The following is a 26,433-nucleotide window of genomic DNA, read 5'->3' on the forward strand; positions in this document are numbered from 1 at the left end:
TAAAATGTGTGTATGAACACATGTCTAATAAGGTTTGTTTACATTTTTATAAAAATGTACCAAAAATGTCAACTATATCTCCACAATGAAATAAACAGGAACTGGCTTACATAAAACATGAAAACCACTTTAACTGGGAACAAATGAGAGTTTTTCTTTCCTCCATTATCCAACTAGCCCGGAAGTGCTGCTTGATTACCTATTTAGTGCTATTATACGTATAAGAGTCATGACTTTATTCCATTTCATTGTTCATCTTACTCGATTGTTTTGTTGTTGTTTGTTCTTGTTGTGTTTTCTTTTTTGTTGTTGTTGTTGTTATTGTTTAATACGGAAGCAAAAGATAATCTGGCTTCTTTTTAGTTTCTGCATTTCAAGTTACAGATCTAGACATGCAACAGAAGGCTTTTTAACAGTAGCGTATTCTGTCATATTTCATTTTTTATAGTTTTGAATTTAACTGCTAAGCAGTGCATTCAGATAACAAAAACATCCCGTCTGCTACTAAACCCATGTATCACCTAGCCCATACATGTAAAATGTTAGAAGCTTCTCGTATATTTTTCAAATGAATCTTTAATATGCTATTTTACATTGTAAACGTTTCATTTTTAATATGATATAGGTCAAAACAACAAGCAAACAAAATATTCAATGAATAACTTTAATAGTAACATATATCGGAACTAGTTTAAGCTCCCTCCTTTAACATACTGATGTTTTTTAGACAAAACCAAAGAACCTTTCAATTGAGACAAAGGATGATAATTCATTATTAGTGTTGTTATTATTTATCATAGAATACGTGTGCGTATGTCAGGCATTTTAAGAATGTAGCATGATGTGTTATGGAACGTCATTTCACCGTTGAAGTCAGTAACTTCCTCAGGCTGATGTCACCAAGTGAAATATAGATTATGTCTGTACATGTTTTAAATGATGTGCAAGCAGGCTGAACAAAGTTTTTTACATACGATGAAAGAAAAAACATAGTGTAAAGAATAATCTCTCTCATTCTCTCAAATTTACTTTTGAAGCAACATGCATCAAAACCCTATACAAAACCTTGGCATTCAAACAAACAATGTGAAGTATACACAAAACGCCTAAATAATATTATGTTTTTGTTCGTTTTGACCTTTTTGTTTTGTTTTCTGTCATTTATGCATCAATCCCCCATCGTATTATTTTTTGTAAATTAGCCATAAAAACTGTAAACTTTGACTATAAGTATAAAATGTAAATGAGTTTTATAAAATCACAATCAAAATGTTTGACTAGAAGGACATGGAACAGAATGCATGAAAAGATGATTGTGTTGCAATACGTATTATACTCGGAGGACTCCACCGGCTCGAACATTACTCATTGTATCATTGATATTTATTATAGATGACTCCTTATATCAATCGCCGGTGTAACATTAAATATTGACCCCTTTGAAAATTGACCTTATTGATCAAAATTTAATGTTGAAATGTTGGCGGGGTTAATTCTCAACGTTGAAAAGGAACCTTTTGATCATAATTCAATGTTGACTCGGTCAATTCTCAACGATGAAAAGGGATCTTTTGATTCAATGTTGAAATGTTGACGGGGTCACTTCTCAATGTTCTAAAAGGACCCATTTGGTCTATTTTAAACGGGGTCAGTATTTAATGTGTACACCGGCCCATAATTTGTGTTATATGACTAATCTATGTTCAATATATGAATACTGGGCTAATAAGTAAAACAAACATTAAAGATAAATCGTGAAAATAATTTCTGATGTTATATAAAAAAAAACACTTACTGAATGGCTTCTGGCTTTGGGCAATAGTTTTGACTATTAACCGATAAGCCATTCAATAAGTGAATACTACAGACAATTTGTAGTAAGGAAATCATGATACTAATATCACTTATCCAAACTCTATGATATGGTTCAGGTAACAGTATACGTGGTCTTTGTTTATTTCTTTATACAATATGAAGTACTTGTAATTAGTTTAACCAATCATAATTGAAATCAGAATATTAGTAAAACAGCTTTGATCAAGATAGGATAATGTATTTTAGTATACTTTATGAATTATCTATCATAATGTTGCAGTGTGTAGGCTACACCATATCTGTCTTCCAGATCAGTGTTAGGGAGACCAGAGGAGTACTTCAAGTTTTAATTCATGTCTTCAAGGCTGGGGCCAGGAAGACACAAAGGAACGTAGATACTAGTGAAACACAAAATACCAAAGACAAACCCTTGTCCTGGCCATAGCTTTTCAGTCGTTCTTATTTCTAAGCTTTATGTTTTTGATTTTGAGTTTCACTAACACTTTTCAGCTCCCTTTGTAACATTCCAGATTTTCAGATTCAATGATGGAGGTAGAACTCTTGTTCCATTCCGCACATTGTTTCAAGCAAACAGAGTATCTGAGCTGAGCAACAAAAAACAACATTTCTTTTTAGCTACCTAATATAAAAGAATTTTGCATCCAAAACAATGAGAGACAAGTGAGAAAAAAAAGGAAATAATATCGTAAACAGGGCAACAAAGTTATTGCAAAGAAATAAATAGGCGACAGGGACGCTGCCTATCAAACCGCCATCACATAGCGGTTTATGTAAGGACATGTACATGATATATACATAATATACATAGACAAGGTAAAAGATATCACAACAATGATGAGACCAATATAAAAAAAATGGCAAAACAATTGTAGAGAATCTCACTCTTCATGCCCATCATATTCCGAAGTTATTGGACTGTGTACCAATAAATGTACAAATTTATTTTTAATTACACTAATGTACAGCATTAAGGACCATTCGGGCTTTTCCTGATCTTGGAGATAGGACAGTGTCCATCCTAAAAAACTTGATACATGTATACTTAAAAGAAAGATTGGACAATGTTATAGCAAAAAAATCATAATACGCCATGTTATCTTGACTTTGAATGCAAGACGACGAAGTTTATCTGCTTTATACCACAATGCTGTAAGTTCGATTGAAAAACATTGGAATATGGGTTAGAAAATCGGTCGGACTGATAGAGTGATTATATATGTCTTTTTTAAGACATAAACGTGTGATGACACTACAAACAGGTGAAAATGCAAAACAACAGAGAAATTGATAACGAATCAATAATTTAAGAAATATTTACAACACACTTTGATTCTTCTGTTTGAGCAATATACATGTTTGTGAAGTCAAACAAATGTCACTATCTAGAACATTTGGCACTTTTTGAAAAAAATGTTTTAACGTAAGGAACAATCCTTTGATCAGTATTATACAAAGGAGAGAACATTGGTCTGTTGTCTTGGAGCGAACACAGTAGGTCTTGCAGGCAGTGGAGCTATGGAATGTACAGTAATGAGACCTTTCTTCGTTTTCTTTTTCGTAAATATGCATTTGATAAGCCAAACCGTTGCTAAGATACCAAGCACGAATGCAGCCCCGCCTACAGCACTTGCCGCCATTAAAGGAATGCTGATTTCTGTCTCTGAAAAATAGTTTTGGAAGATATTTTTAAAAAGTATGAAACTTTATGTAATGAGGTCTTAAATAATTAGATATCTTTCTTATGAATTTATTCAACTTTAAAGAAGAAAAAAGCAGCGATTCGGGAATTTTCTAAGAGACCCTTTCCCCGAAATTCTTTATGTTTTTGGCTTTTAATATAGATCAAATGATGTATTCAAAAATAACAAAATATAGAAACACATGAGTTTCTTGATATACAATGTACACGTAATGTAAGGAGCACAACTCATTGAAAATGTTTATATGTTAACATAATTATTAATTGTAAACTTTTAATGATAATGAAATGAAACAATATTCATTCTCGTTGATGAAAGAAACTGCTATATTGAAAGATATTCTATCAAAGATATCAAACTATTTTTTTCTGGACCAAGATTGCAAATCGTAACAAATTCTTATTTATTGGTCACTTTTACTGACTTACTTGTGACAATGTCAGTTTTTACAGACTGAACGGCAGCCGCTGTTGTTGTAGAGGCTGGTGGAGATGTTGTGGTGGTGAAGTTAACAAAGTTTTCTGTGAATTTGATAATAAAACCATATCTATTAAATGAATTATCCGAGAAGAACGTGACCAGCACGCTGTCTGCGGATGACGTATACACAGTGGACGTGGCGTCTGCGCTTGTCCTGGCGGAGCAATCTGTCAACAACTCCTGGTTCTCGCAGATGTAGCTACCTACAAATTGAATTACAACTGAATTATATCAGGAAGTCAAACGTCCAATTACAATTGTTTAACACGAACAAGTAACAATAAGTTTAGATATTGTTATTGAACTTGGAACACTTGTAAAATTAGTTCGCGTACCACGTTACATCCTAGAATACATAGAGCAGATCACACGTTGTTTTAAACATCATTTGCACCATATATTTAATAATTAATATAAAGTCTTAAAAATCGGTCATGACTCAAAAGAGAAAATATTGTATAATCCGGGGCTAGTGGGCGTGGACGATAGCATGCATTTCCACTACCGTACATGAACAGGCTCAGTCAAACCGAGCCTGCAACATTTTTGTTTTTGTCGTGTTGAGCGACCTGTGGAGTTTCCACTTTTTCTATTTTATTTATTCAACATTATAAAAAAGAACTTACCATCATAAATAACAAGTTTATCGTATGCACAGTTTGAGTCTGCCTCAACATCACTCCAGATAACTTGAAAATCTATCGTTGATAATGAAGTGGAGGCAGTTATCAACCAGCGGCATGAACTGTCACTGGAAGAATTAAACAATTATTTTGACAATAAATTCAAACGCTTGTGCAACTATGTTGTGTCAAGTGCAGATATATAGACAAAGAATTTGTATTTGCTCTTTGCAAGCGAAGCAGCGTAAAAAAAAACGAGTATGTTTTAATAAGATGCATTTTATATATTAACTTTAAGATAACTGGAAGTTTTCCCTATACATGAATTAGTAATAAAACAGTATCATTGTCATATTTGTATATTGGTATATTATTACATCTCTAAACTTTAGCAAGAAGATAAAGACCGAGATGTAGAGAACATACCTAGAATATAATGCTGGAAAACCTTGTGACGTTAGGTACTGCGGTGTTGTTGAGGCGGATAGTGTGTATTGGGAGGAACAACCAGTTCCGGCTGAAAAACAAGTGTAAAAGGACTACTTTTATGATTTTGTATTAATGTTTACGATTTATTTTAGATTTCACTACATTATGAGTCGGTTCAATAATTTGACACCAGATCGCAAAGATAAAATCCAGACCATTACACACAGGATCTTCGCCGTTTTATTGTGTTTTATTGGAAATATCTTGGTAAGTCAACTGTTTTGAACAATTAGATTATCAAATACAATCTTACTTTCGCGAAATACACTAGAACGGGGAAGAATATTAATTGTTAATACATGAAACTTCTTTCAACTAATAAACGTAGAACTAAATTTTCCACTTTTTTTTAAACAAACATCTTAGTTTTATATGAAACATTTGTATTTTAAGTATCCTACGTGCTAATATTAAGAACGCTACTTGTCCGATGAAATAATTTTCCATCGTCATCCAAAACAAACAAATATTCTCTGTATGATTATTGCAAATGTTTAAAATCTACATTGAATAAATAACGACTTCGACTTGTGTCGTCAGGAAAATGACACTTCAAAAGATATTTATGTTAGATTTGTGCTCATTTTTGCATTTTGCATCAGCAGCATGGAATTAAGGCCCGACTCTAAAACAAAATACAGACAAATGACAAGTAAACGTCATATTCGCCGTTTCTTACATGTGTCTGCAGCTGTGAGATATGTCATCTCGAACCCAGCACCAGCTGTTGCAGAATCCGAGGTAAACTCCACGAGGACATATCTATCGGTAGAGACATATTCATTACTCTTTAGTGTTGTCCCACACAAATTCTGATGTAAGGTGGCATCCGACGTACTTGAACCTATGTCCAATGGTAATTATAATAATTATTCAGTCGTGACCAACAGTGACACAAAAACACGTTGCAAATATTGTTAGCTTTTGTTTTACGTGTTACCTTAGTACATAAGTACTTGATTTATTTTTTCCTTATAATTGTTATAATAGTTTAGGAAACATTCGATACCTATATTGATTTCTGTCTTTATGTCAATTCTGATATAAAACTCTAATCGTAGCCATAAGCTGCTTTCTGAAGCACTGAGTTCTAAAATAGTCATTTTTACTTTTAATGTTAAAACGTTACCCTGGAAATATTACCATCGTAAATGTTAACAAAGTCCCCGAATGAACAGTCCATGTCGAGGTTATCTGAATACAAGATGATAGATTGACCAGCAACCCCAGAGTCTATTAACCATTGGCAACTCAAATCACTGAAATTGTAAAAACATACTCTGTTTCAAGCGCATTGTTTGCTTTTTCTTTCTGTTAATCTCTATATATTTATTTGTTCAATGTCCTTCTGAATTTTTTATTTCATTATTTTATTTCGTTCGCTGTATGTCCGAGTTATATATTCATGTATAGTCTTATCGATAAGTTATAAAAATAAAGAAAAATAACAATATAACAAAACTGAACTGAAATTGAATGATTGTTGACAAGAAACACAAAAAAAAAAAGTAACTACATCTTCAAAACAGATATCTTACTGACGTGCTATGAAAAACATATTGGTATGTAGATTTTGGAACACGTTAACATAACAAAATTCTGTCATTGAATTGTAGCAATATTGTTGAGTAATACATCTCTTACTACAAGTACTGTATACTGTTGAGAGTCCCGGTGATTGATGAGTAGTGATTCTCTTACTTTTCGTATGCTATACAACAACGTATTGTTATGTAGATTTCGGAACACTGTTACATAACAAAAATCTGTCATGGAATTATTGCAAAAGTAATGAACCTTTTATTTTTGTATAGTGTATATACTTTGTATCTGATGTAGAGTATACAAGCAATATTGTTTAATAATAAAACTCTTACTTTGCATATGATGTAGGGTATCCGGGCGATTCAAATTTTGCGGGAGCTTCACTAGCGTAGACTGTGGAAGGTGAACCGTTGCACTGACAGAATGCTACGTAAATAGAAACAAAGTTACTTTCAATGTACTAGAAACCTTTATTAAATGACTATGCCGAAATCATTACAAACAGAAAAAAATCAATTTTAACTTTGTCAAAATGTCTACTATTTTCAGCAAAACTGAATAGATATTTTGCATCATAAAAACATGTCGGCGAACAGAACCTTTGCATAAGTGTTTTACTAAGTAAAGTAAAATATGTGAATGCTTTGAGGTGTCCTTGATAGCATATGTCTCAGCCCAAAGTAAAAGGATAACAGACTAGGTTCGTGAGAGTAAATGAAATGTGCATCACCCCTCATTTAGGCCTAGTTGCGGCTTAAAAGGATTTGTTTATTGTTGTTTTTTGTTTGTGTTTTTTTTTTCAAGTAGAGTTCTGTTTGAATTGAATCCATGCTCCCAATGCACTAAAACTGAACCAAGGTTTATTTTAAATCAACATATAATATCAGGTCGTTAGGCATTTGCTATGTCACTGTTACCTTGCTTAAAAGTTGAAGCACGTTTTTCTTTCCTTTTGATATTTTTAAATGACTGTCTGAAGTGGAAAATATTTTTATGCGAAAAATTATTTTTCTTTCACTTGAAATTTATAACCATACACCTATTGTTTACATCATCTCGACAATGTTTCAATTAAACAAGTTCTTCTTCCTTAACGTCAGTATTCCCTAATCTTTATCCGCAACAAAAATACAGTGTATTTGAATAGAGGCGTTTTGTATATTTAAATACAAGTATAATATGGAGTGTTTAAATTTCAGGCAGATATTTTAAAAGGAAATAAAATAGCCATTATTAAATTATAATGTTTCATTAAAAGCACTTCAAACGTATCAGAAATTAGCAGTTGTAAATCAATCAAGTTAAAATCAAACATGCTTATATGTTACATTTGAAATTTACCCATTTAAGAAACTTAAGATTTAAAATTTAATTGCCTTTAAAATCATGCATATTTGATCGCGGCCTCCATAACCAGTACATATTAAAACGTACAAATATTCCGAATTCCTTCATTTTCTTTTACATTTTAGTGAAAAAAGATGCTTTGAAATCGGTAAGGCAGTATTATTGTTACACCCCATTTACGGTTAAACGACGTGAGTAAAAAATCATAAAGAATTCCGGTTATTTTTCTTGTACCTCTTACTGAGTATGTTGTTCTGCTCTTTCTGAATATGTTTAGCATGTGATATATCATGCAATTAACAAAAATCATTTAGTGTTTCTATAAAGTGTCACAGTAGCGGCCAAATGCGTTTTCTGTCCTTTAAATGTGAATAAAGGCTACGTTCAGCAGACTTTTCTAAACAAATATTACTGTTACAGTACCAGTTTACAGTTTAAGGCAGATTGTTTATTTAGTCTAAAATCACGCCTAGCCCCATGCTTAGATTTAGCGTCGTTAACCAAAAGTCCTCCGCAATATAACTGCCGAACTCGTGCATATTTCTCGATACGAATCTAATAAACTTTCAATACACAGGACAAAGACAAATACATAGTATAGACAATTTATTTTATGGAGCTGAAGACCCATAAACTTTTAATATCCATGTGAAGGTCTTGATATAGAATGTACGCTTAAATCCAATGATTTATAAGAAAATTCGACACTCTGTAAAACTCCTCTCTGTTTCAAACAACATTTATATCAGGTTTGGGAAGTGGCTTTCGTGAGTGTTGTGAAAAGATGTTTAAATTGAGCCTTGTTTTGATATGCAGTTGGACTATTGTTGCATTTTACAATAAATAAATCTATATGGATGATGTAATTTTGGTTTTAGCCTAATTCAGACGGGAATGTGACGCGTGTCATGTCTTACAGGATATGGTTGCATTTATCTTGACTAGAGTCGGTTTACTTGAGCGTGTAGTCATCCTGAGAACTTCAAGGCACGTAATACGTATATAATACCCTCGAAGTGACTCAATATGAATAAATTAACAAGACGTCGACCAGTTAACATTTCAACCATCCTCCTACTTTACGATCACGGCTTACATACTGGTGAGTCGTGACGCAAGGATAATGGAGCATTGGTTCCACTTTCCTATACATATGTCATCTCTGTGACACTAACAATAAACTCATTCAGCAGAGCGGCCGCTGTTATAGTTAGTCTAAATATTTATTAATTTTATTTATAAAGACATACCATTATATAACAATAAATAAAAATGAAATTCATTTTATTGTCATTATTTTTACCCAAAAATGGTCCAGTTTATAGTTTTAATACAGCTGTCTATTTCAATGTCTGATTCTATTTTCGTTAAATCGACCGTATACCTCATTACTTCAGTATGTTTTGAGTTGATTAAGAACGGATGACTGTTATTTGATTGAAGCACCCTTTAGGAAACTATTGCATAGGTAATGGTAATCGACTATAGTCCTTTGATGAGACTAAATTAAAATGACTCATGATGAACGCAAAGATATTTATTCTGTTATTATTATTACATTATATTTCAGACACATGCGCACGTTTCTCGTTTTTATGATGATATTAAACGGATTTGACAACATTCTTTACAAATACAATAGTATCTAACGACCCATCTGATATCGAAAAATGATAATTTCAAGGCGTGGTGTGTCTTTTGTACCTGACTCGCTCCTTATCACTGATATAATTGACCCTTACAAAAGAGTTATAATCGTTTTCATACTTTTGTCAAGATTCTATCTCAAATCAATTGAAAAAGAGAAATATGGGATATCATTAACTATTCAAAGGCATACATTGTGTTTTGTAGCGCTTAATTAGAAACAATTACTATACCGAATATGCTTATATTGTAAATATAAAACATTTTGATAGAGTTATTGAGAAGTATGGATTTCAAAATAAAAGAAGATAATGATTACAGGGCATGCGCAAACCGTATATAACTGTATCAAATGATTTAGAAGACAAGACTTGCTTTGTCTGGCGCTAACATTTCTTCAGACATTTTAACCGGTTCCTCCATGATGTGATGAACTGTCGATGTAACATCAAGCAATCATCGCGTGTTGGTCTTAATTTTTTTGTAATTTAAAGCCAATCGACCTATCAATAAATGTACTTAGATTCAGATTGCCTTAAAGTCAAGCAGTCCATAAAGGCTTGATTTTACAATTACACATTATTGACACAATTGAACTTTTGTTTCTAGCAATATATCATTCATAACATGGAGCGTGCCTGCTGAGACGGTAGCGTATATGTTGATTAAGCTTAATCTATAAATGAGCCGCGCCATGAGAAAACCAACATAGTGGCTTTGCGACCAGCATGGATCCAGACCAGCCTGCGCATCCGCGCAGTCTGGTCAGGATCCATGCTGTTCGCTAACAGTTTCTCTAATTGCAATAGGCTTCAAAAGAGAACAGCACGGATTCTGACCAGACTGCGCGGATGCGCAGGCTGGTCTTGATCCATGCTGGTCGCAAAGCCACTATGTTGGTTTTCTCATGGCGCGGCTCAAATAGTATGTTGCAGTTCTGTTTATTTCACTCTATAATTTCAAAGTATTTCGCTAATCATTTTTCATTTGATCTCGATAATATGTTTCTGCATATTTAATCCAAATAAATGATTGCGTTGTATAAAAGTTAATAGACCGTTTGCAAGCACATTCAATCCGTTCCCTTACTTATGGTAAACACAGTTTTCAGTATTTGGAAACCAATAGCATTCTTTAAAGACTCAAAAGAAAATTAGACTTACAATTTTCTAAATGTCAATTTGACTTACAGTTTTCTTAATGTCGATTTCATAATAAAAAGTTACCGTGTAAAATGACAAGAATTAAAAGTATTAACAGTCTATCAGACTTACATCTATGGTGAATACGGGTTCCTTGAGGGAAAGATTTGTTTCAATATAAATGTATTTGAACTTACCTCTCTGAAAGATGTTGAAAAAGAAAATCCATACATGAATGAGCTTAGCACTTCCTGCACAATCCATTTTTCCTACATCTGGAAATTGAAAGAAAAAAACAGAAAAAAAGAAGTAATTATATGGTTTGAAAATAAGTCCGGATTTATACTATGTATCTATTTAATATAATGGTGGCTACATCAAGATAAATGAATAGAAAGTAGTTTTTATTTGTATTAATGAGTACCTTATATTTAGAATTTGTAAAAACAAAATCGGCGAGCAGCGCTTTTTATATGCATTTATGTGGGTATAAATGCCATGCAGCAGCATTTCCTCATTCAGCAGCATTACCTATTTGAGCTGCGTATCTCAGTCATCGCGTCAAAGAATTGTCCCACTTAGTCATTATGTCACAGCTACGTACCTCAGTCATCGTTTTAAGAGTTGTGTAACTTAGTCATTATGTCAGAAGTACGTACCTTAGTCATCGTGTGCATGATAGCATCCATGGTGTTTTTTATATTCTGTGGAAGCAAGTTTTGTGTGTTATATCAATATTCGCGCCTTTTAACATTCCAGATGTTGCTGATTTTTTTATTAATTACACATGAAAATAGAATACCATCTTCTTCCTAATCATCAATGTGCCGCCTTATTTTCTTTAAATTGCTGAACAATTCTTTACCACGACCAAATGCACTTCTATCAATACTTTCACCCAATTCAAATCAAATATCTTCGCTCTGTATACCTTCAATATAAGTGTCCTATTAAATATACGTCTTTATAACGCCGCCCATGTAAATCAATTACTGAGTTGATTTACTGTCATTTTCGTTTATAATGTCATATGCTACATACAAATCAACTTCTTAATTCCATCTCTCCGGTTTAATCAATTTAATATTATGTAAAATTCTCTCAATCATCCGCTAATATATTAATACTGGTACACCACATCATATTTTCATTCATGAAAATCTCTTGAATAATTACAGCTTATTTCCATTAAAATTTCATTCAGCCGTCAACTTCAAGTTACAATGTTTACAAATAAACAAAAATAAACTTCGTTCCACAGTTAAGCAATTGTTCTCCGCTAAAATTAGTTGCAGTCCGATGTAAAATACGTTCAATCATTTTCCAAAGTCAATAAATAAAGAGTTAATGAGCGCGATGATTGTGCGTGCTTTAAAGTCATATTGAATATGGAAAGGATAATTGTCGGTATTTATGGGTATCTTTGCCTTTTAACCTTTCACATATCAAGCAAAAATGAATGAAAAAACTGCTCACAAAAACAAGGTCTCCATAATTCCTACAGCCTTGTGTGCAATGGCACTACAACTCTATTTAGCCCAGCTCTTCCGCCTGCTACACACTCGCTCGCTCGCACGCACGCACACACACACACACACAAACTTCATTAAAGCAAAATAACTGCTCACTTTACCGCTCATAAAACTGTTTTACCATTGCCCTTATATCTCAATATATGTGTATTATGTTAAGACATAATATTCTCAAACTTTATCTGTCATTAAATTTACAGAACAAACAAGAACAAGCACTTCGTCAAACTCAAACCATACATACACAAAGGAATTCCAACTTTACTAGTAGAAATTTTAGTTTCAGGTACGAGGTCATTTAATTTACAGTGACAAGAGTGAACGTATAATCAGGGTCAGTTTTTTATTGTGGTATCACTTGCGGTACACACTACTTTAACTTTGTTACAGATTATACATTGTTCCTTTTAATTATTTGGTAACTAATGTGTCTAGTTTGAGAAGTTGGAGAATCGTTTCACACTAGATTTGATATGCCGTTCAGTTGGAACTGTTCTTCAGTTTATGATCTAAATAGTTTATGGTCTAATGTATCAGTATTGCATATTAAGTTTTAAATGTTTCCCTCGTACTTATGGCATGGAGTAAATCAGGTAGCACAAGGAGCTTAAGCTTTATTTTAATTTTACAAAGACAACCTATTTGTAGTTCTTTTTTCCTCATAATTCTATCGATATTACATTATGAATTTCTATTCTGTGATATCTGTAATATCCAAGCATGAAACTTTAGTAAATAACAGAATATTTGCATCGGTTGTATTGATTAATGATGACAAACTTGAATAACAAACTGTCTGACAATGATCCATTTGTCAATTTAGCATCAGATATACTTTTACTGAAATTCTATTAATGGAAATGTCTCAATGTCTGGAAATGTCTGGGAAATTCAAGTAAAGTTAATCATTAGTATTACCTTTGGAAGGGGGGAAACAATAGACAGTTTTAACATAGATGAACATTGAATGGACTCAGTGACCCAAAGACAGGAAGTAGTATAAAAACCGTGTCCAAGTACGGGTTGACTTTAACTGCCTCCACACTTCAATGCTGCTGTCATGAAAGACCATAACATCTAAAAGAAGGTCAATGGGAAAATTTACTTAAAAAAAAACTTTCATTTTATGGCATATATATAACTTTTTATGTGTCAAATAATGTTATTTACAAGGTGCCATTTTTGAAATTTACCAGTTATCAGATAAATTTAACATTATTTATTCACTAATAACGCTCCTGTATCCCTTTACAGGAACACTATATTTAAATGGTATTTTGAACATGCAACCTTAAAGATAAATATCCGTATTTACCCTAAAAGGTAGAGGTGGAATGCACCGAGTGCATTAGAAATATAAAATAAAAATATATTGCCCAAATATATAGGTGGTAAGATTTTTTTGCAAATTGCATTATTGCGTGACAGGTTTTGTGATAATTAACAGTAGATCTAGGCCATTTTGCCACAGACAGGTTAATTTCAACATATTTAGTATAATTATTTACATTTCAATCATTCTTCACCTTTATCCATCAGTTTTTTGATTTCAGTATCATGTTTCTCTAATGTTATATTAATACCAGGACTCACTTACTCCAGTTACTAGAGTGTCTGAATTTCGTAAATCTTTTCTTTTCTTTATTTTTTTTTTAGTTTGAACAAAAGGTTTTAACGACGTTTTGGTTAATTTTATTAAAGATTCGATTACAAATAAATTAGAATGTACCAATGGTTTCATTTCTTCCTGTCTTTGCAATATGAATAGATACTGTAAAATCATTTAATTTCGTGGGCATGAAATTTCGTGGTTTTGATCAAAACGGCAAATTCGTGGGGATATGAATTCGTGGATCAACATTGAACATAAAATGAATGGGAATTTTACTTCTTCGTTAGGATTAAATTTCGTGGATTGACTCAACCACAAAATCCACGAAAATTAGTCCCCCACGAATATTAATGATTTCACAGTATGGTGTCCCGATGTGGCGCGAGGGATGTTGCACATTTCATTACCTCTCAGAAACAGACTAAGTCTGCTATTATTCTGCCTCGTTGCCTTCGGGATCTTCTGATAAATTTTATCAAGTATTCTGTGGGCATATTTAAACACCTTGATCATTCAGACATCCTAGAGATCTGCCAGACCTGTTGGAAAAGACGTGCTGATCTTCTGCGTCGAGACACTAATGGTGATGCTTTCATAGTAAATGTAATTGTGTTCACATAGAAGGCCATAATTATTGGAAGTAAGATGTATGTGTTTTATTTACTCTTAGTATAACATTATCTGGAAAAAAAAAGTTGTTAATATTAACCCAAGTGTGTATACAAATCCGAGTATATGCTCATTTTAATGCCTTAATTTATGTTTTAAATTTGTCTTCCCCTCACCCCCACCCACCTCCACCCCCCAATAACAGAGATGTGGCTTAGATAAAGAAAGAAAGAAAGAAAGAAAGAAAGGCTCAATATTTGGTGTTGTTTCATATGTTCACACTAACAAATATTTTTTTGTATTCCTGAAAACGGAAAGAAAGTATGACGTCAATGAATAACATAATTACTCTAAACATGCAGATTATTGCAGCTTATTTTATATAAATTAATCATAAATGCATTCAGCGTATCGTATATCGCAAAAGTAAAAATATATTTTTAAAAATACATTAAATGTTTTCGGAAAATAAAATGTCATAATTGAAGTTGCAGGCAGACATACAGTTACATGTTTGTATTTGATGTTATTTCAATACAGCAAACCATGTTTGTATTCAAATATGCCGTAACTTTTTATTGCCATGATTTGATTTGTCAAGCTTTGATTATACCTAAATGCCGAGTATCCAGAAGAAGAACGAGACATTCATTTCATAAATCAGCTAGTAAGATTTGCCTGATCATAAGCATAAGTTTAATGCTATTTTCTGCTCCTTTAGTATCATGAAGCTAGTTCAGTTTTTCAGAATGATAAGAGCTGATGGGTGTGGGGAGGTTACACGTTTCATGGCCTGTGACACAGCCACAGTGGAACCGATTCTACTTCTTATAGATTTTATTTTCACTACCTTTTTTTTCACAGAAACTGAAATTATAATCAATTCATTATGATTTTGACTTTTAAAAACAAAAATGTATTTGTAGAATATGAAACACATACCTGATGTTGTGAGGTTTCAGTATTCAAACGGTTCTAACCACATGATCTGCATATTTCTCAAAATATTGTATTATAAAATTAAGATCACATCCACAAAAGAAATGGTATGGCCACTAAAAGAATTTCTCACACTCGAAATAAAATGAAGCCTATCATCTCTTTGTTTATATTTAAATGAAATAACTTTGAAATACTGCACATACAAAATGCAGTTTAAAGTTTAAACAAAACAAGCATGTCATTGAGTTCTGTTGTGGGAGTTTCCATCTTTTGTCATCAGCTATTAGTTTACTATTTAGTTATTCAAGGACTAAACGAATTCGGTGCATTTTAACTTTTGCAGATTTATGTGATCAGGTTTGTAAACAAAGTTTCTTCAAATTGTGTCTTGTCTAAAAAGAGCTTGCAATAATTTCATTTTTAAGATCCCTTATTCTAAGTGCCAAGGTAAGTTGAATCTACCAAAACATGCATGCAATGAAAATAATTAATTGAATTGTGCAATTAAGAAAGTAAAAGCATTACTTCGTCTTCTTAAATCGTTATGTATGTAAATGTTTCTTACATTGCCCTCAGAGGTAGCATAGTATAATAATAAGCTTAATTATAAATTTCACTTTTATAATAATAAAATATTTTATAAATATTAGTCATTCCCATGAAATGTGCAAAGTCTGAATACACTGGTTCGTTAAACTTTTAATAGCAAACTTGTTTTTGTTTGTTTTTTTAATTAATTTCTTGCTGCATCTTCTAACTTCCTTTAGTAATTTTTACTCAATCAAACAACATTTTTGTTTCCATTTATGTAGTTATAACGTAGTTTATTCTTTACACTTCTTGTACCAGGATTTTCTACGTTACAAAAATGTTCGGAATTTTTACAATCCAGATTTTTATATATAAATTTATAGAAAAGACGATAATCTCTATAAAATTACATAATCACGTAATTTTATCTAACCTGCAACACCTTTGTAAACATTTTCTGCGGTTTCTAATTACCTGCAATCAAAATAATTACGCATTATCTCATGTTTCATTGATTGTTCTAGGTTTCCTATTCACCATTCATTGCATGATACAAGCCATTTGCTCCGCACAAATGATATTTTAAATGGTGGTATTTTTGTCACAAATAAAAGTCGTATAAATTTATTTATGAATAAGTGAATGAAATTGTGTCTGATAAATGCATAATTTCACTAAACTTAGGAAATTTGTATATATTTAGTTTTAACTAGTTCGTTTATATGAGAGAGAAAAAGGACTAATGGTTTTGGGAATGGAAAAAAGTCATCTGTCATACTAACGCTACACTTGATACAGTTGACGTTTTAAATTGTTATCCAGTTTAAAATATACAAAAAATAAAAGGTTAGAGTAACACAAATTTAATTGTAACAAGTGCTCCATATCTTCTTACAATTTTAATTTTATATATTACCGTTCTTTTATATTCTAGACATGTCAATTATTTAAAGTTTAAAGCTGTTTCAAAAATATCATTTACTGCAACATTTTTATGTAGTAAACGTACTATTTATAGGAAAAATGAAATTAATTCATAGGAGTTTATTAATTGATAATTCCAATGTTCAATGGGTGCAGAGTAAAGGAACATAAATTTCAAACGTATTTTACCTTTGTTAGTATCCAAAATGAATTCCAACTTTGCTAAGAACACGTACAATGTCATCAAGTGATTTCCGATATTCAATTCCAGAAGTAAATGCCAAATCATCCAGGCTAGACTTTTAAAAGACAGAATGTAACCATATTCAATTACTTCTTGAAAAGTCATTTAAACCTTTTGAAAAATATTATTAAACATCAATTTCATATTTCTATAAGAAAGGATAAAGTGCCCCAAGTTCAATTTAGATTTTTATTTGCAGATAATATAAATGTAAGAGGTAAATGCCACTTGAACACATTTTATAAACATTGTAATGTTTATTCGTTATTGTTTTGATACAACTGTCTCTTGTACTAATGTGGTGGGATTACATTTCAACTGCTTTTTACAGGCTTTACTTTAGTAGTGGTTGAAATATGAATCAAAATATTGTGAAATATTTTCAAATAGTTATAAGAGAAAGCTTATTCACTAATGTAACAGGTGCATATTAGGATACCAATATTTGCCATTCGTTTAGTCATAGATATTTATATAGAACAGAACAGAACAGAACAGAAGCGTATCGAAACAAAGTGGTTCATCGTCATAGCATAACATAAATACAAACACATGCATTTAAAAAAGTGAGATTTAATACAATGATTAAAAGTAAAGTTATTTGTATGCATATATCTATACGATTATAAAACTAAGCATTTACATACAATGATTTCTTTTTCTTTAGGTTTGGGTGAAGAGGAGTGTAACGTTACACCGACACAATTATATTTTCCAATTTCTGATGGTTGAGGAGGACCCCATGTACCCCTCAAGATATTGTTTCATCATCAGTGGGCACCTAGGTAGAACCACCTACCCTCTATTGGCCAGCTGGATGGCTTCCTCGCATGAAAGAATATTACACCCAGGCGAGCTTTAAATTGCATTTAATAAATATTCAAAATATGTTTAATACAAATAGTTCGGTTCATTTTGTCTTTTAAAACTGCACATTTTCAGTATTTAAAAAGCCTTCTCGGTTGTGTATAATATTATCAAATTACTCTTCACAGTTTATATACTAGACATATCATGACTAAAAGGGTATTTATCTTACATTACAGTTTGTTCCACACAATTCACGTTTTCTTTTATTTCTATGCCGACCTGTTTCTATATTTAGCTGATGTGGTGATCACAATATTTCTATATATGCTGTACACATTCTGTATAAATAAAGTGACAATTGAAAAATATTTTAATTTCTTTGTACAGAGATATTGATCAAAAATCATAACTTTATATTTTCCATTTTGTAGATATTTTTGATTGCAAATGTGTTTATAATAACATTAGTTAGATGATAGTTTTGTATTGGTTTGTCCTGAAAATTCAAACTTTTAGCAATCTTCCAGTCTTTTTTTCTTGGTGTTAAGATTAAGGGATCATTCCGCTTTAAAACATACATTTCCTAACATTAATTAGTAAATGACGCGCGGAAAATTAAAATAGCAGGTGTTGCGTCCAACAGGTCAGTCGACATGATGTCAATTTTACAAAATTGGAACATTATTCTATACCTTCTCTGTACAAATGCTTGTATGTTTAATTACACTAGCATGTAAATTATGGATAATTTGCTGCAATTTATTCTCAAAATCGATGTAAGTGTATTAGTAAATGTTTTCAGGGTTGCAGCACCATAATTACGTTACATTGCATATCTGTCATTTTATATGTCAAACAATTTAAATTGTTTCATTATATATGTATTAAATTATGGTTACATTGTTAGTAGAACATAGTGCATACCACAGAATAATAACATCTAGTTATAGATTCTGTTATTGACAGACGTTTGGTGACAATGCTATTGTACTGATTAAATAGGATTGTCATCAGTCTTTAGAGTTTATCAAATAACATTTCTTCCGTTTTGAAAATAACCTACGTGTGATATAAATATTGTAATCTCCCTGTTCGTTTAAGTCTTTTAATTTTGATTGGTTAACAGTGTTGTGTTCTATACTTACTTGTCAGCCTTAAAAACACAACTATGCGAGTGTTTTTCATTTCAAATCCTGAACCGGCTCTGTCATACCTAGCCTGTTGTCGTTTTTCTTGTTCCAGTATATCTTCTTCTACATTTAATTACTTAACCCTTATCATGCTGGACACGATTAATTCTGCCTTTGCGACCAGTACAGATCAAGATCAGCCTGCACATCGGTGTAGTCAGATCATGTTCTGCACTGTTCGCCATTTAGTCAGTATCGTTTTGGTATGCACTCCTTTTTACAGTTAATGGTACTGTCCAAATTGAAAGATGACAAGTTCATTATAGAAATTTAGCGGGAATGAGTTAATAAACAAATTTGGATTTCTGGCATTTTTTCTCTCCCCTGGCATTTTCACATGTCTGACAATAACTTACATTGCTCAACAGAACAGACATAGTTACGAAAACTTTCAAGAAATCAATGTGAAAAAAAGAACAATGTAAAGGGCATTGTCAACGTTAGAAATTGACGTCTGCTCGATATACAGAAACACAGAAACTATACAAAGAACGTCCACAAACGTACACAATATAAGAGTCCTCTTCAACTCGATGGTTATGTATTGACTTAATAAGTGGAAGCTCATTGGTTAAAACCTACAGGAGTCAGATAGTCAAATAGTCTTTCGGATGCACCTTAAATCGAGGTGACATGCAGTGTGTGTTTGCTTCTTTCCTATACGTAAAGCAAACGTAAAGGAACCTAATAAGAGTATCTTTTCTATGTAGCATTGTCCTCTAAAATATGAATTAACTATTTTTTCCAGATATGGGCAACTATGAATAAATAAAGATACAAAATATGCATCTATTCTGACACTATCCTGCTACAGGCAGTACATATTGCGCAGAGCGAAAATATGAGTTTATTTCATATAATGTCCTCATGTTGAATGATACAGCCATGCAGCCATGTCAGACCTGATGGTAACATTCGGCTGGGCGACAGTTAGTGGGGCGACATTCGTGGGTGGGGTGGGGGTGGGGATTACGACGTTTCTCGTTGTGTCGCTTCGACAGAACGAAATAACGAAATAGCATAAATCAGCCACCATAACGACGAACCTCTGACGGATATTAATGGCTTAATCCGAAGCTTCGGCTTATACACATAACGTTTTCCAGTGGTGTGTTGACTAGTGCGATCATGTCAAAGGCTGGTACTGGTCCTACAGAGGGGCATCGAATGGTGTGATCACGTTTGAGGCTGTTATCAATTGTTCCTTCAGAGATGCGTCGACTGATAAATGATCATGCCCAAGGCCGGAACAGTTCTTCCATAGATGTGTCAACTGATGTGATCATGTCCATTGCTGTTTCTGTTCCTCCACAGATGTGTCGACTGCTGTGATCATGTCCATGCTGTTTCTGTTCCTCCAGAGATGTCGACTGATGTGACCACGGACTAGTAGTGGAGTGATCCTGTCCAGAGCAGGAAATGGCTATCTTTGAAGCTGAAACTCTTTTATTTGATTTTAGAAGCCTATTTTATACAAGTATATATTCAATGGCATTACCTATTATAGTAAATTTTAAAACACAAAACTTATAGTACCTAACTTTTGTCATAAAAAGACTTTCTTTTCTTAAACGGAACAACAACTTTTTGTTCCTTAAATAAAATTCTGACAGAATATTCAAAAACTGAAAAATGTAATAAAATATTGCTAAACACCTTTAACATGCTCTTTGAAGTTCAGCGTTTTGTCCTGAAAGACACCCAAATACCTTATTGCTTCCAGAACTAATTTGTCACCAGCAATTATGTTAATCTTCTTGGTACAACAAATATGAATCCGAAAATTGAATCTTTGAGAGGGGACACACTTGATTTGGACAGAGAATTCGAACTAACGAATATGTTATTAGTTCTTTGTTTTGAGATTTTAATCAAAGAATGTATCTTGTTTGTAGAACATTTATTTGGAGCACCATAGTCAGGATCTTTACTGCTGGCGATATCAGGTATTAAATGTGTGTGTGCTTTTTATTATAAATTTTGTGTTTGACCTCTATTTTAACTGTCTTAAATGAGTTGTCTTATTAATGAAATACTACATACCTTGCCCTATATTCAAATTTTCTCGACCTCCTTAAACGTGACTATTTCGAGTCATTTTCGGGTATTCTGAATCACAATTCAGCTGTTGATATGTCTAGCTACGGACACTAGTTTAGTAAAATGGACTTCCGAAGACTTTTCCAACATTGTGTATTTTCAAATGTCATGAAATATTAAGTATCAAATATAATAGAAGGCCATAAAGGACACCATACATTTTATTATTGCTACAATTTCAACAATGTATCAAACCATTATTCAATGTAACACCTAGTCGCCTTTAACATAGTGAAGCTATATACATATGGACATGAGTTCAAGATATTTTCAAATGAATGGGGTAGCATTGGTGATGAAGGCACAGGTAAGGAATAAACAACTACTAGTAACTGATATAATAGAATTAGAACAGAAAAGGTAAAGTGATCAAGATTACCCCATAATAAAATGTTGAACATAAATAATTTTCAGCACAAACATTTCATTATTTGTATACTCACAGTGTGATTGGTATTTAATGTACTTCATGTCCAAGTATTATCTATTTGCGTTTCGTAGTGTAGTGTAGTATAGTATAGTGTAGTGTAGTGTACAGCACAGCACAGCACAGCTCAGCCACATCCACATCCACACGTACACCCACAAGAAGCACAAGTGTAGTGTAGTGTAGTGTAGTGTAGGATAGCATAGCATAGCATAGCATAGCATAGCATAGCATAGGATAACATAGGATAGCATAGCATAGCATAGCATAGGTAAGGTATAGGTATAGGTATAATATCTACAATACAAACATTTTTCTGCATTAAAAAAATAAATAAAATAAGAAGGACTTGTAATTTAGAATCACAGAAAAATAAAATACTACCACTTATCTCTACTCAGAAACAACCATCAGTGAGATCAAATGTCTTTTATCAGTATATTTTGAGAAGAAATTCTTAAACAATCAAAACTGAGAAGACTTGACATGTAGTGCCAGGTCAGCCCATAAAGTATTGTGACTTAATTCCAATGGTTACCTTTATACTACTAAAAGAAAAAGGAAAAATGGCAGAACTATAATCAAAGCACTTTCCTACATTTATTATTTTAATACTTCAGATTTTCCAAAAAGTATTTATAAGAAAACTATGTCATGAATACTTTCAATACTTAAATATTTTTCTGATATTTCTCTACTAGTCTATCAAAAATGCACATCTCAAATCCCTGCAACTTGAAATCCCATATGTATTTGGTCAACAAAAATATCACAGACGGATTTAAATAACATCAACATTATTACATATAGCTTATCACACAAACCAGATGACAAACAATAATTCCAAATCTCATAAGCATTTAAGAAATGCTTCTTAACTTCTTTCTTAAACCTAGTGTGATTACCTATGAACTGTATTGATTCAGGTTGTGAATCCCATGTTAAAATGTTATCATAGTAAAAGGTCGTGGCTGCTACAGATTCAACGGAAGGAACAAAAAATTGAAATTTTCTAGTACAATAATTGTGAACACTGGCTCTCCTGACAAAGTTATCTTTCATGTATGATTGACATTTGTCAAACATGATTGAGACTCAGTTGTTTGACTCTATCCTCAATTTTTAACAAACCAAGTTTATGAAAATCTGAACAAGTGCAGGTACATTCAGTATAGATCTGACTACTTTGTTCTTCAGGAGTAACATGGAGAGCTTGGACCTCAAAGTTTTGCCCAAACAATTACACCAGGCAGAACAAGTGCAGTCAAATAAACACTGAACAAGAGAATAACAAAGCGTTTTCCAAGTATTAAGATCAAGGACATTACTGTATCTTTACATACATTTTAGTCTGGTATTTACCTTTTAATGTAGAATAGAGGCTGATTCCTGCCTCAGCCATGCTGATTCCAAAGTAGATAGTTACCTTTCTGAGGCTTAAATTTATCTTTTTGTTGAGACTTTCGACTCCATTTCGGAGTCTTCTTCAGGACTGTGATGCTACGTGACGATGGTGGTCACGTGACACAACCTTCCGATAGACTGGCTGAAGGTCGTAACCTATATATTCGTTCAAATCGGAGGCACCTTCCATGATTTCAATTGCTTCTTTGATCTTCCGTCTCACGGAGTTATCTTCACGGGCCGCCACCCGGATGTTATCCCATGATATTGAGTGTCCAGTATCTTAACAATGTTCGCTCTCTAATGTTAAACGGCTTTTTTTGTACTCATGTGTTCCTTTACCCGTACTCCTAAATTCCTGGCAGTCTCCCCAATATATTCAGATTTGCAACCGTCACACTTGATCTTACTTGGTATATATAACACCACATTGTTTTTCAGCTGGGGTAGGGTCTTTTGGGTGTACTAAATTTGTTTTTATTGTGTTGAAAGGTTTGTGGTATGTTTGTACTCTTTTTGTAGTCTCTCTGAGATGCCTCTTAAGTGCTATCCGTTTCCCTTTTTTTTTTCTTTTCTTTTTTTTTCAGAATTCTTCTTCTCCTTGTTCTTATCTTTCTGTTCACGTATTTTCAACATCCAGTTCTTATAACCATTTACTTTAAGCGCCTCTGATATATGATGTTTCTTCACCTTGATGTCTTCCGGCTCACTGACTATATTTTCTGCTCTATACATGAGAGTTCTTACAACTGATCTCTTGTGTTGTATATAATGGTTCGAGCCAAAATTCAGATACTGAACTGTATGGGTTTGTTTCCTATAGATTTTCACTTTAGTGGAGCCATCATCTTTAATATAGATGTCAGTGTCCAAGTAAGGAAGGTGATCGTTTTCCTCAGGTTCACTGGTGAATTTGAATTCATCATCAATTGAGTTGATGTGATCAGTGAACGAATCTATCGAATTAATACTCATTTTCGTGAACATATCATCCACGTATCTGAACCAAAGTTCGGGTGGACATTCAGCTGTCGATATGGCACGTTGTTCAAAATCCTCCATGTACAAATTGGCCGCAATCGGAGAGACGGGTAAGCCCATTGCTGCCCCGTGTTTCTGTTTATAAAATGTTCCATGGTACACAAAATAAGTTGTATTCAAAACAAATTCTAGAAAGGTGGTAATCTCATCTACCGAGAGTATTGACTTTTCCTTGAGTGTGTTATCCTTCTTCAGTCTCTCTTTTATCACTTTTATTGCTTTATCCACGGGTATACTTGTGAAAAGGGCAGTCACATCATAAGATACAAGTTTCTTAACCGGTGGGACTTCAAGGTTTTTGATTTTCTCCGCAAAATGTTTACTATTCAGAATGTGCTGTTCTGTTTTTCCAACTAACGGACTCAACACATCTGCCAGATACCGAGTCTTCAAGAAAGGCGAACGAGCAACCCCAGCTACCTACCGGCCAATTTCCCAAACATTTGTATCCTGTGTATATAGTGATATCATGTCACACTTTGAACATCATAATATCCTAAAAGACTTTCAACATGGGTTCAGAAGAAGTCTCTCCTGTGACAGCCAGCTGCTACTTCCAGTCAATGACCTTGCCAGAGGGCTCAACACCAACCAGCAAATAGACTCCATACTATTATATTTTAGTAAGGCGTTTGAAAAGGTTGTGCATGACTGTCTACTACAGAAGTTAGACCACTACGGGATCAGTTTATTACTGTGGATCCAGGACTTCTTATCAGACACAACTCAACAAGTAGTTATTGAGGGGAATGCTCAGATATCACGCCCGTCACCTCAGGTGTCCCGCAAGGGAGCGTGCTTGGCAGTCTGCTTTTCTCAGCTTTCATCATCGACTTGCCATCAAAAGTCAGATCTACTGCCCGATTGTTTGCTGATGACTGATTGCTCTACAGTCCAATCAAGAGCCCATCAGACATCCAGATCATCCAAGAGGACCTATATAACCTCAAAACCTGGGAAAATGAGTGGCAGATGGCATTTAACCATGACAAATGCGAGGTCATCCATATTACAACCAAGACAGATTCCATCCGCAGTCAATACAATATTCATCAAACTACACTGAAATCAACAGATAAAGCAAAGTACCTGGGCGTTACCATCACACCTGACTTATCATGGAAATCGATATCCCACGTCGATGATAGAACCAAAAAAGCTAATTCCACCCTCGGCTTCCTCCGTGAATCATCAGATACAGTCCAAGAAGCGATAAGGCCAACGCTTACAAGACCTACACCACACATCAATCGTTTGGTCACCGTATCATGATGGGGACATCAACAAGATCGAGTCTGTACAACACCGAAGAACATGCTTCGTAATGAATACCTACTCGAGGCAGAGCAGCGTGTCAAATATGTTGTCAACACTGCGCTGGGATGCACTATGCCAGAGGAGAGACACAGCTCGACTCTCTATGCTGTATAAGATCATAAACCATCTATTCGACGTAACACCTGACCTCCTCTCGCCAATGCTCGAACACTAAGAGGCAACCCGCAAAAACTCAGACAGATAGCTACCAGAACAGTTTCTTCACCACATCGGTAGTCCTGTCGAATCGCCTCAAACCAAACGTCGTGCTCCAGCCGACTCTGGTACGTTTCCAGACGGAACTGGCCGGGTACCCATACAGCATGCCAGTGGACGAAGAAGTCAGATTTTTATCCCGTTTTTACCGTACGTTGTTGTATATGGGGTCTTTTAGCTGTAAAGATCCACATATTGCTGCGCATATGTTGTTGTTTTTTTATCCTATATTGCGAATATACCCTGCTGAGTGGGGCAATTACTTGAGATTTTGATGATGGTTATAAACATAATCTATGTATAGCTTTCCACCGACATAGACTACGTATCAACGGAAGAAAATCTGCATGCTGCATAATTGCAGTATAGACTATTTAGTTTAAACTAATAATAAAGCAAATGAACTGAAATGTTTCCCTAAAGTTAAAAGGCTCCGAAGGTAGTCTGTTCTGGAGTCTGACTCAACTGCTTTAGAATTTCCATATGTGAAAAGTAGATATATAAAGTGTCACAGATTTTTCATTTAACATTGAATTTAATAACTTTTCTCGTTAAGGTGTGTGATTTAATAATATTATTCATAGATTGCCAAAAAAATGCATTATATTCGGTAATTAGAAAAATATAACTCCTTTTCGCATTTATACGAAAAAGAGTCCTTTTCGCACTTTAGGCATACCGATTATAGAAGATGAAAGTGATATTTGTATAAAATCATTCGTAAA

At 33.5% G+C, this 26,433-nt stretch overlaps 2 protein-coding genes across 4 annotated transcripts; both read right to left on the minus strand.

Annotated features, from left to right (window-relative positions):
- Window positions 1-652: 652 nt before the first annotated feature.
- Window positions 653-17,474, minus strand: LOC123556877 (embryonic protein UVS.2-like). 3 transcript variants are annotated; one of them, XM_045347935.2, is made up of 9 exons: window positions 17,149-17,474; window positions 11,007-11,084; window positions 7,006-7,099; window positions 6,272-6,387; window positions 5,808-5,972; window positions 5,066-5,156; window positions 4,643-4,767; window positions 3,965-4,219; window positions 653-3,496 (listed from the first exon to the last, which is right to left on the minus strand). In XM_045347935.2, the coding sequence occupies exons 1-9, from the start codon at window positions 17,306-17,308 to the stop codon at window positions 3,282-3,284; spliced, it is 1,299 nt and encodes a 432-aa protein (XP_045203870.2). In that variant the 5' UTR covers window positions 17,309-17,474; the 3' UTR covers window positions 653-3,281. The 3 variants fall into 3 exon arrangements, with proteins under 3 accessions (XP_045203870.2, XP_045203871.2, XP_045203869.2); XM_045347936.2 differs by lacking the exon at window positions 17,149-17,474 and adding an exon at window positions 15,505-15,709; XM_045347934.2 differs by lacking the exon at window positions 17,149-17,474 and adding an exon at window positions 11,469-12,568.
- Window positions 17,475-23,680: 6,206 nt separating this feature from the next.
- On the minus strand, window positions 23,681-25,002 carry LOC128557292 (uncharacterized). The gene is made up of 2 exons (XM_053544528.1): window positions 24,949-25,002; window positions 23,681-24,595 (listed from the first exon to the last, which is right to left on the minus strand). Exons 1-2 carry the CDS (start codon window positions 25,000-25,002, stop codon window positions 23,681-23,683), a joined length of 969 nt encoding a protein of 322 aa, XP_053400503.1.
- Window positions 25,003-26,433: the final 1,431 nt, after the last annotated feature.

This window comes from Mercenaria mercenaria, chromosome 5, assembly GCF_021730395.1.
Source record: "Mercenaria mercenaria strain notata chromosome 5, MADL_Memer_1, whole genome shotgun sequence".
Lineage (NCBI taxonomy): Eukaryota > Metazoa > Mollusca > Bivalvia > Venerida > Veneridae > Mercenaria > Mercenaria mercenaria.

What these genes read in the sequence shown, in the direction of transcription:
- LOC123556877 (XM_045347935.2), bottom strand. Translation starts at nt 17,308, where the DNA reads ATGACTTTTCAAGAAGTAATTGAATATGGTTACATTCTGTCTTTTAAA. An exon ending in TTTCAACATCTTTCAGAGAG is followed by an intron (nt 7,100 to 11,006) that starts GTAAGTTCAAAT and finishes CTATTTACGTAG; the next exon opens with CATTCTGTCAGTGCAACGGT. An exon ending in AAAAACTGACATTGTCACAA is followed by an intron (nt 3,497 to 3,964) that starts GTAAGTCAGTAA and finishes ACTATTTTTCAG; the next exon opens with AGACAGAAATCAGCATTCCT.
- LOC128557292 (XM_053544528.1), bottom strand. Translation starts at nt 25,002, where the DNA reads ATGAAAGCTGAGAAAAGCAGACTGCCAAGCACGCTCCCTTGCGGGACA. An exon ending in TCCCTTGCGGGACACCTGAG is followed by an intron (nt 24,596 to 24,948) that starts GTGACGGGCGTG and finishes ATTGGCCGGTAG; the next exon opens with GTAGCTGGGGTTGCTCGTTC.